The 12,126-nt window shown below is 39.3% G+C and overlaps 1 protein-coding gene across 6 annotated transcripts in view; it reads right to left on the bottom strand.

Moving 5' to 3' along the window:
* Positions 1-12,126, bottom strand: part of LOC136858154 (transmembrane protein 39A-B) — a 406,589-nt gene that overhangs the window by 153,948 nt on the left and 240,515 nt on the right. The window contains exon 12 of one of the 6 annotated variants that reach the window (XM_067137489.2): positions 883-1,877. The exons of 4 other annotated variants lie outside the window; for them this stretch is intronic. In XM_067137489.2, coding sequence (XP_066993590.2) covers positions 1,865-1,877 — 13 coding nt within the window. In that variant the 3' untranslated portion in view covers positions 883-1,864. One more of the 6 variants, XM_067137485.2, reaches the window with a different exon arrangement.

Raw genomic sequence — 12,126 nt, forward strand, 5'->3', positions numbered from 1 at the left:
ATATTAAGAATAGTGAAAGTCTTTACCTTCCACCAATGGCTTTCATGGCCTGTAGGGAGATGGCTTTGTTTTTTGTAATAGTTGTGTTGTACTAAGGGAAAGCAACATATGTTTTAAGAGACACAATGCAGAGCTGTGTAAAACTGAATGTTGTAAAAAAAACAAATTATAAACATAAATATATAGATGTGGTCATCAAATTAAAATACAAAATCATTAGAAAGCTGATAATGACTGGCATAAGAAAACTGTCTCTAGGATCAGCACCTTTCCCAACAATTTCAGCATGAATTCAGGATTAAAAGAGCTAAATAATAATGTCAAGTAATTATGTTAGATCTAGAATACTTAAAAAGAAAGGAATCTTTAAAACTATTTGTTTTAAAATAAATTGAAAAGTATATTAAAAAATTGCAGCTCAGTGATCATACGTGAATTACGTTACTATTTCAGTTTGCACATTTTGTTAACTCCCTTACTGATTTTTTGAACATATTGTTACATACTCCAATGGATTTTGATGACTTTAAGGCTGTGTAGGAGTAAAAGTAAAAGGGTATATTTACACTATTTCCACCAACTGACTGGAGTCAGCCAGTGCTATAGCCAGCCAATTTAAAGGCTGGACCAGCTGAGACCTGAGCTGTGTGCTCTGCATCACTTCAGAAGACAGTCATCTTCTGCTATTCAGAAACGAGTTGACTATTAACAAGGACGACAAAATCTACAAAATCTGCATCACTTCAGAAGACAGTCATCTTCTGCTATTCAGAAACATGAGTTGACTATTAACAAGGACTACAAAACCTAGCGTGCTTAAATTACCATACTCTTCTACAGGGGTCAATTTTTTATCAGGGTCTTTCATAAAGAATAAACCAATTTCATCAAGCTATATTTTCCCAACAGTCAGTAGTACAAAATTAAACCTAAGACACATGTGTTTGACTGATGTTCAAGTTTAGTCGTACAAGTGTTCAATATGACCACCACCACCACCACCAGCATAATAATATAGATCTTTGGTTGAAACATTTTAAAAATGACACTCCTGAACATGTGCTACAAAATTAAATAATAAAATGAAAACCTACAACCTGTTTTCCAGTCATTGACCGGGTCAGGGATGTAATGAATGAAACATATGTAGGCTGTTATTACAATGGGGTCGCCACTCCCAAGGTGATTTATTAATGAGTGATAAATTCTATGAAATGATAATGGAGAGTGTTGCTGGAATGAAATACGACAGGGAAAACCGGAGTACCCGGAGAAAAACCTGTCCCGCCTCTGCTTTGTCCAGCACAAATCTCACTTGGAGTCACCGGGATTTAAACCACGGTATCCAGCGGTGAGAGGCCGACGCGCTGCCGCCTGAGCCACGGAGGCTCCTAAATAATAAAAATTAAGCCTAAAACATGTTTGTATTTCAAGTGGAGTGAAGAGTTCATTTAAAATGTAACAAAATGTTAAAAGTTATACTTCTTGAGGTTATCACTTAACAATATTAGAGTAAATCATCAGAGATTGATTTGTACAGGAGATTCAATGTGAAACATTTGAAATAGCATTTCTGAACATATGGTACAGGTTCACGTAACAAATGTTGAATCTTGATGCATGTTCATGTTGTCCAAATGGAATGAAAAGTTTGTCTGAGTTCTGTCAAAATATTAAAGTTTGTGATTCCTGGAGCTTTCAATTATAGGGTTAAAATAATGGCACATGGGTGGTTCATGTTAAAAATGAAAGAAATAAGTTGTGGATGATACAAAATAAAATTGAACCATGTAGCAGTCCAATAGGGACCTTCTTGAAGGAATACTGTGTCAAGTGTTGTTTTGCCTTCCAAAGCAGATCATAGTTATGGGTTGTGTCTGAAAAATGACAGCGAAGAATTAGAGGAAAGAATAGAGAATAAAAGAAAGTAAAGTGAAAATGATTATGAGACTCACCCTTGATTATGGAGCTTAATACACATGGCTGGAGCTGATTTAAGAAAGACAATGGCATGTCAGAGTGGAACTGAGCAGAAGGTAAGGGAGTGGGGGAGGGTAGAGGGGAAGGAGAGGCATGGTTATCTAAAGCGGGGCCGAGGGATGTGGAATAGTGGGTAAATGCTGGAAGGGAGATCTGAAAGCATTATAGAAGGGTGGGTTGATTGTTTGATTTCTTTTTATTGAGAATTGGAATATTAAAATAAAAGAAAGCACTGGATTTTTCTGATCTGCCACAGATTCTAAGAACTGCACTTAAAAATCAGCAGATACTCACAAACAGTTTATTGAGCAAGATGATGACTCTTCATTCTTAGACATTATTTTACTGGTGAGAATTAGAATGGACATTGGGGAGGAAAAAAATGCTGTTAGTCAAGTTCAGAAGAAAGGTACAGACTTCCTTTAGAAGAACATAAAAATATGGCAAGGACAAGAGAAATGGATTATCTGTCTTTGCAGATTATTATCCATTCGCCTCCCCTTACAACGGATAATAGAGGTTCTGCTGTAGTTCCCTTCCTACAAAGACATAACAATCAGTAAATTAATTTAGATGATTATGGATCTTAAGTGATTAACCAGACAAAAAAGATAGTTCACAACTGCTGCTTAAGACACCAAACACCTTTGACCACTTTCTTTAAATTCCAAACAGCTTTATGTACCAAAGGAAGAAAATAAGTAACATGACTAATGGCTGGAACTCTCCCAAGCTGAAAAGCGGACACATCTGGATTGTTAATACTTTTTATGTCTCACAAGCGACTTTTTACAGTTTTCTGTGGTGCTGAGCAGCTGGAAATCTTGACCTACAAAAGTTTGTTTTACATGCCAGTAAATCTACTGATACGAAGCTGGCATATTCAAGCACCTTGAAATACTATTGGACTGAGCTCGGATCAAACCTGTCATCTTCAATTCCGAAGGCCAGTGGTCTACTACCTGAGCCACTCAGTCTGACATTTGCAAATTTAGTGAATAATAATTGGTTTTTAAAGATTTATACAGGAACACTGTCATGAGGCTTGCAGAAAATGGATCTGATGATAGTTATATAAAAATCAAAAATGTTTTTGCACTACCCTGGTTCTTGTCAGACACTAATCCATATGATCTGTTAGGCATGCATACATGATACTCGACATATTGTACAGCAAAGAAACTTAATGTACAAACAGAATAAAAAATAAAGCTCTTCTTTCAAAAAGCTGCCCCCTTGCAACCAATACATATCTCTCAATACAGAGTCACACCTCCTCTGGCACTGATGCAGGCCTGCACACTTCAAGGTATGCTGTCCACCAATTCATGTAAGCATCCTTGTTCCGGCCTGTCCCATTCTTCAGCGGAATTCCTACAGATGCCAGCCGGTGTATGTGGAGGGTTCCTGTAGTCCCAGATAGCTGCTGCATAATCCCGAATACCACCCGACACCGAATAAGACCCGCACCTTAAATCTGAGACGGCAAAATACGGAAAAAATAAAATAACTTGCATACCTATTTAATTTTCTTCAAATATACTGCAAATATAAATTCAAACAGCTTACAATTAACAAAATCATTAAAAAATTTGTAAATAAAACCGGTCCAATACTCTGATCATTCACAATTCACCGTCGTCATCTGAAGTTTCACCATAGGAACTTTCGTCGCTGGCATCTTTGTACAAATAGTCGTTCTCACTACCATCCATTGAATTTGAGATTCCACATTTCTTAAAGCTTCTGCGTTGGGAATGCGCGCCCATGTGGTCTTGATCCTGCGTATTAGTCCCACTTCAGGCCTCTTCACTCGTCCGGTTGGTGTTAACGCGTGATCATCAGACATCCATTCGGTGTACAACTGTTTCATTGCAGTTTTGAAAGGCCGGTTCACGCACACATCCAATGGCTGTAGAATAGAAGTGAGTCCTCCGGGAATTATCGCAAGATCAGTTTTCCCTTTCCTCATCATACCTTTTATGACGTCAGTTGTATGTCCTCGGTAACTGTCCAACACAAGCATGTTTCGTTTTTGTAACAAAGCTCCCAGGCGACATTGCCAAACGCACTTCACCCAGTCCTCAACTAACGCACTGTCCATCCAGCCGGACTCGTGTTCTAACAATAACACCGGATGGCAAGTTTCCTTTCGGAAGCGTTTTTCTTTTCAGAACCACATATGGAGGGAGTTTGGTTCCATCCGCTAATACGCACAATATTCCGTGCATCGTTGTTTTTCGTTACCACCTGTTCTGAAGGTTACACTTTTAGAACCCTCCGTATCCACTGTATTTTCCAGCGGCATTTCAAAATAGACAGGTGTCTGGTCAGCATCTCCAATTTGCAACAGCAAATAAGAATTTTGCTTCCTCAAATGAATAATGTGACGCTGAAAGGCCGTTAATTTTTCTTCATATGCCCCAGGGAGACGTTGTGAAATAGACTACGTCTCCGAATGCACAATCCCTTTCTCCGATAAAAGTTTCCGATCCATCCGCGGCTTGCAGTAAAACCCTGTGTTTTGAGTTCTTTTGAGATCTCTAGTGCTTTCAATTGACACATTTCACTAGAAACATCATATCTTAACTCACGTTTTTCTATCACAAATTTGTGGAGTCGTTCTTCAATTTCCGGAAACACTGCACTCCACCCGCGGAATGCTCTACGATCGCCGTTCCTTTTTAGAAGTTTTTCCTTCTTCTTCCGCCAATCACGAATACACGATTCATCAATATCTTACTTTCTACCAACGGCACGATTTCCGTATATTCCAGCTTCGCTTACAACTTTAAGTTTCTCACGCACAGGTGAGGAGTGATCCTGCTACCGTATGCAACAGTAGACGGTACTACCTGTGACTGTCTGGCCGAGAGTTGGGCGGCTGACACCAAACTCGACAAACTAAGGGAAGACCAACAGCTACGGGTGGAGGAGTTTTCCCCTAGAAGGTTTGATGAGACCCTTGTGTAGGAAATGACACATAAATTCATCAACTGCTGCCTTGCAGTGAGGTAGGGGACTGCCAAAGGCTAAGGGAGAATACCCCTGACAGAAAATCCCCAGCAGTGTTAGGCTTAGTAAGTCAACTGAAGGGTTATATCAATTGCTTTCAACTACAAAACGAGCCTCGGAACGCAAAAATACCGGATAGACACATCTTTTCAAACATCTGCAACGTATGATGACCGTAAGGCTGATGTTTAAGTACGATGTTCTGAGAAGAAGCCCAAAAGAAAGTCCCAAACACAGAATTGGAACATTAAATATCTGGGCCCTGACTGGCAGAAGCGAGGAGCTGATAGGTATGATGGAAGGGAAGAGGAACAAGAAAGCTAAGAAAAGGATACAAACTACATTGGAATGGAAATAAAACAGAAGCCAAAAATGGTGTAGGTTTTATATTAAGAGAGGACATTGATGTCATCAATGAGGTAATATATGTTAATGAAAGAATTATTAAGTTGAACATCTCTCTTAACAAGAGTGTGCTGACAGTAGTCCAAGTGTATGCCCCACAGACTGGCTGTAACGAAGAGGAAAAAGAACAATTCCGAAACTACTTTACCGAACAATACGAAATATAAGAAGAGATAATGAATACATAACTGCAATAGAGGAACCAGATGGTAACATAGTTAGGGAAGAGACAGAAATAAGGAAGATCATGAAATCCTATTTTGATAATTTATACAACAGTACTGGGAAAGACTCCAATGATATAACCACGCAGGTCAGTTTAAGCTGCAATGATGAGCCTGACCAAGAGAGCCCGCCAACATGGAAGGAAGTAGAGACGGCCCTTAATAGTATGCCCAAAGAAAGATCTACAGGATTTGATGAAGTCAGTGCAGATATGATCAAAGCAACTGGTGCAATAGGAATACAGTGGCTTCATAGAGTAATTAATGCAATATGGAAGGATAGGAAAGTCCCAGATGATTGGAAAAAGGGAATAATAATACCTCTCTTCAAAAAAGGAAGCCGTAAGAAATGTAGCAATTATGGAGGGATCACTTTATTGTCTCATGGTTTGAAAATATTTGAGAAAATATTTGAAAAAAGGCTAAGGAAAAGAACAGAACCACAACTACAGGAAGAAAAATATGAATTCAGAGAACACTGATCAACTACCGATCTCATATTTGCACTTAGAATACTGTTAGAAAAGCATTGGGAGAAGGGCAAAGACCACTAGTGTTTTTGGATCTCGAAAAAACATTTGATAGTGTTCCAAGGAAGACTATATGGGAATGCTTAAGAAAGAAAAATGTACCCAAAGGGTTTATCCAGAAAGTTAAATGCTTTACGAAGACTGCTGCAGTTGCGTACAGATAGGAAAGGGTAATTCTGATTGGTTCCAAACCACTAAAGGACTGCAACAGGTCAGTATCCTTTTACCCTTACTTTTTATCACTGTCATGGATGAAGTCATGAAAGAAATTAAGCAGAAGAACAATATGGACATCAATGCATTTGCATTTGCAGATGATGTAGTAATTCAGGGAAATACAGAGAAGGAAGTCCAAGAGAGGCTGAACACCTGGAATGAACATTTGAAAGCACATGGATTAACAATAAATAAATCGAAAACTGTTACTATGTCTGTCAACAGGCAGAAGAAGAAAGGAAAAATAATGCTGGAAGGTACACAGTTGGAAACGGTAGACCAATATAAATATCTTGGGTGCATCATTTCAAGTGATAACAGAATACAGCATGAGATTAACAACCGCATTAAAAACTCAGCTCAGTTTTACCATTAAGTTCGGAACCTCCTCTGGAATTAACAAGTTCCCTTAAGATCAAAGCAGATTCTATTCCAATCATACTTCACCCCCATAATAACATATGGCCTAGAAACCTGCACAACAACCCAACAAGTGGATAGCAAACTACAAGCTGCAGAAATGAAGTTCCTACGAACTATGGTACAGAAGACAAAAAGGGACAGGGTAAGGAATGAAAGAATAAGGGAGGAAGCTGGTGTGTACCCATCCCTGAATGAAAAAGTGACAAGGGCCCGTTTGAAATGATTTGGCCATGTCAAACGAATGGACGATAGAAGGACAGCAAAACAATGGCTACACACAGTTGTGGCTGGAAAACGACCGGTAGGAAGACCTGGGAAGAGATGGCTGGACCAAGTGAGAGAGGACATAGGAACAAGAGGAGTCAGCTGGGATGTCGTCTTGAGAGAAGAGTGGTACGTGGACAGGCAGAAGTGGAAGTACTCGTAAACCACACCCGGGCAACTGGAGTGGAAAACTGATGATGATGATGAGTAAATGAACGCAGACGCCATTTTCAATTCATTGCTTACTATCGAGACAGCACTTTCATGGGACAGATACGGAACTCGAATGTGAGCGAGGTGGACTTCTGTAACCAACAGTCTCAACTCTCGCAAAGTACGATATCCCACGAGATCAGCTATTCACACACCCAGCTTGCCAGCAACACTTGTGAAACAAATGATGATCGAGCATCCGCAGCAGCGGCTTTCATATTTACTGCATATTTACCCATATTCTTTGATTTACAGTATTTCATTACCTTACATTTCGCGTTTACATGCCATTGTATGAGAAAAAATCAATCTTGTTTTCTAGAACGCAACTAAAACACAATAAGACCTGAATGCCCGTGTACACATGGTATATCGAGTACGGTAACCGTATTAAAATTGATTTCAATACTCCATGTATTTACGAGAATGAACGGCTTAAATACGATCCACACCCAAGATTTAGAACCAATATTTTTGGGAAAAAAGTGCGGGTGGTATTTGGGATTATACGGTAATTTCAATTGGTCCTAAGTGTGTTCGATGGAATGCATGTCTGGTGAAAGTGCACGTCACTTCATCCAAGCGATTCCGACCTCATGAAGGTAGTCAGTTACCAGGCATGCATGGTGCACTCTGGCGTTGTCGTCCTGTAGACAGAATCCTCATCAACGTGTTGAAGGAAAGGCAGCACAAATCATTTGAGAATGGTGTCCTGATATGCCTCTGTCTGCAGGTTGCCTTCACCATTAATGAGCGGTCCCCTTTGCTGGACCGTGGGGCAAGGGACATAGGCATTTGGTGTTTCCAGGCTGTCTCCATAAACAACTCCGATGACTGTCCTCACCCAGGAAGAGGACATGTCACTGTTGATTCAGGGTCCAACCTTCATGCTCTCTTGCCCACCCGTACCAGGCACCACGTTGATGTGTGGGAGAGTAGGTGAAATAAACTACAAACCTAGCATGCAGATTCACGTCGTGAAAACTATTGCAGATGGTTTATGGTGCAACAGCCATGCCAGTGACCTCAAAGTCATTTTTCTAAGCTGTGTTGCATTGTCACCAGAGTCCCTGAGGGCCTGAATCTGAAGGTATCGATCCTGAGTGGCTGTTGTTGACCACGATTGTCTGGTACGAGGCAAATCCTCCACATTCTGTTCCTTGGAAGAGATTCAAAATCCTCAACATCAGTATGGTTCACCCCAATCGCTTGAGCTACATTCCAAACAGACAGACCTTGCTCAGGCAGAGTCACAATACGGGTCCGGTCAAATTGTGTGATTCTCCAAAGCAGCATGTTAACACACTGATAGGATCATCCAGTTCCATGCGTACTTCCAGCCTTCAGTGTGCAAGAGTATGGTAGTGTCTACATAAAATATCCACGAGGTAGTGGCACCTGCAGCCCTGGTTCCTTGCACAAGAGTTGGATGTGCGGTTATTTATGAGGGAAAACTATAATGCCTGTTGCTCACGGTAAAATTTTCTGTCAAATTTATTGTACAATAATTTAATTTTATAAAATTTCTATTGCTCACGGTCAAATTTAAGTTTAATAAACCCTTTGACAAAACTTTCATAAAATAGGACATGTTCTATTCCGTAAAATTAATTTTACGAAATGAACCAATCAGCGAAGCTGACATCATGATGATGCTGGCGCTACATCGTGAGAAGACTGCGAAGCTCGATTGTAAACAAACACTTCTTTCTAAAATGGCAGGTTCCGGGTGGACTAAGGAAGCTGTTAGTGTTTTACTGGACGAATACCAGAAATATCCATGTTTGTACGAGGTTAAAACGCCACTTTACCACAACAGAAATGCAAGAAGAGAGGCAGAAAACACAATCGCCGAAATTGTGTCACAAGTTCGGCCGAATACAAGCCCGGCTGATGTGAAGTCGAAGATAAACGGGCTTCGAACTCAATTCACTAATGAGAGGTTAGTACTGAATTTGATCAATCGTAATTATTTGAGATTGATTGATTTTTCTTTAAATTTGATATGAAGTTTATAATATGGCAGATAGTAAAGCTAGTTCTATTCATGCATTCACGGTTGACTTGGTAACCTGTAAAAATTTAAATGCAGTAATTATTAATGTACAGCCTACTGTGTATCAATAAACAGGTTTTTTGTTCTTCAGTGTATATTAAAATGTGACTGACTTACTTAAATCTGCAAGTTTACTGTAGTAGATTACATTCAATTGTTTGTTTTCAGGAATAAGGTTATGAAATGTTTACACAGTGGAATGGGTGGCAATGAAGTATACAAACCAACATTTGCTTGGTGTGACCGTATGCTGTTCCTTATTCCACATATTGCTACCAGGAGCAGCAAATCAAATTTGGATATGAATACAACTTGTAGCAGTGATGACAGTCAGGTAAAGCTTATTTCTAAATCTAGATTTCATAGGTTACAAGATAGTCATGTCATATGTGACATGTGCAACAACCAAATTTAAATATGAAAGTTAAATTTTTTTTGTGAGTAGGAGAGTGATGTTCTTTGAATGTGAAACTCCACCTTTTGTTTTACTATCTTCCCAACCCACAAATTTTCCAGCATGGTATGATTTGACTCTTCTAGTAGGTGGTGGGATAAATGTATTCATTTCAATGGAGGATATTGACAGTCAGAGTTAATCAAACATCAATAACTCTATCAATGGGGGATGCAAGATTATGTCTGAATATTTCTGAGACATGGGATACACACCTCTTGCATCCATGCATATGTAAAATTCAGGGTTAGCCAAATTGTATTCCTTCATAAGCTGTGAAGGTAGGGAGTATGTGTGAGTAAGAGGAATATTCTGTATCAAAAGAAGTATATGTCCACCTATCCAATACTTTTAAAATTTAATGATCTCTGTAGATTATTTACATGGTAGCCATGGACCATAATTTAACAGTCCCTTTACATTATTTTACACGGTGACCAGTAACCATGGACCATGTGAAATAATCTAAGGATACTATTAAATCATAAAAGTATTGAACAGGTGGACATATAGATACTTATTTTATCATAATAGTCAATGCAGAACCTGTACACAATTTATTTACTGAGCATTCATGTACTGTACTATTTGAAAGCTGAGCGATGGCTGTGCAAATTACAGGGTGTTGAAACATTCTACAAGGGCTAATACTGGTATATTACAAATTATGTTAATCTACTGCCTGCTGTCATTTCTTGATGATTACAGTACTTTTGCATCCATCTCTTGGCACAGGCCAGAGCAAAGTGTAGCTTCCACTGAAGTCCCAGTCTCATCCATGGCTGTGATAATATGGAAGCTGCTGGGGTATGGGTGGTGATGATTAATGACATTCAGAGCACAACCAGTGTGTGTGTGTGTCATGAAAGGTGTTGCTCATAGGGTTAGTTGTACTACATTGGCACTGTCTGGACCAGTGAGGATAGCAATGGCAAACTACCTCACTCCTCATCTTGCCTAGTATGCCTCATTTTGGTACTGCTATTGATTTTTGATAGATAGATAGATAGATAGATAATGCCTTTAATGGTGGCGAAGTTAGGGCTCAAGGCCCTCTCTTACACTTAACCACTAGATGAGTATACATATACATAATTTTTAATTTCGAATACAAATAAAACAAATAATACTAATAGCAATAATAATAATAATAATAATAATAATAATAATAATAATAATAATAATAATAATAATAATAATAATAATAATTGTACCGGGCGGTACACCTCCACGCCGCTAATTTAAAAATTGCGCCAGGTGAAACTCCTCTGCTGGAGGAAGTCTGAACTTTATCTACGCTGTTAATTCTTTACCTTCTCAGAAGATGTCACCACGTGGAAAATTTTGAGTTTTTGAACTGTGTCATTTTTGATGTGTTTTTGTTTCGCTTGAAGTAAGAAGTGTAAACTTTCTCTCCTAGAGGACACTACTGAAGATCAACAATAGTGCAACCTAGTGCGGAGTCAAAGAACTATTTTGTTGGAGAAAATTTAATTTCAAGAGTTTGTTCTTTGTTAAATTTCTTTCAGTCATTGTTTAAGTTGGCAATATTCACCCCTTCTTTCCCCTTGTGTTGAACCTAACCAATCCCGAATTTCTTAAATTAATTTCTATCCAATCAGATGTATCTTCCCCCAACTTGAATATGTTGCTGTGTCCTACCCAATAAAGTGTTTGTGGGAGGGTGTTTTCATTCCCCTAACGCCTAGAAACTTCCGCGAGAGTATTTAAACTGCTGATTTTTGGGTCTCTCGGCCACTTCTGTTCCATCTTTCAGTGTATTAAGTACATAGCAGGAGGCGGGAAGCGCCTTTTTCCTCGGCAGCGGTCAGCAACAAGGTAATGGCCGATTAATAAATTCTTTCCTTGCTAGCTCAGCAGTTTAACTTTCGGGGCGGGTTCTAAGCGTTCCACTATGTAACCTTTTCCTAAAATGTAACTTCTCTTTTCATCTATTCTCTTGTAAAGCTACATACTGGGATAGAGAGTGCTAACCCTCTCGAGCTCCCACTCACATTGTCTGGAGGTGAACTTATTTTCTCAACCAATTCTTGCGTAATGTAATGTAAATTGTTATTTTCTTAAGTCACCTCTGTAGTATGGGATTAGCCCTTGCACTAACGGCCTAAGGCCAAGTAGGTCTTAAACAAAGTGTATTAGGAGTGCAAGTTCGCCTCCCCTCAAATTGTATTTTAGAGGTCATGTATTAACCTTCTTGTCATTTAATAGACCTCAGTAGGTTGGGTATTTTACCCCTGTGTATATGTCCTTTGAGGACAGCTTAAAGGTGGAGTTTGGTGTGGCCTGGGAGAGGCTTAAAATTGAGAGCGAGTGGCTCTTTTGAAA

This window comes from Anabrus simplex, chromosome 1 (assembly GCF_040414725.1).
Source record: "Anabrus simplex isolate iqAnaSimp1 chromosome 1, ASM4041472v1, whole genome shotgun sequence".
In the NCBI taxonomy this organism is placed as follows: domain Eukaryota; kingdom Metazoa; phylum Arthropoda; class Insecta; order Orthoptera; family Tettigoniidae; genus Anabrus; species Anabrus simplex.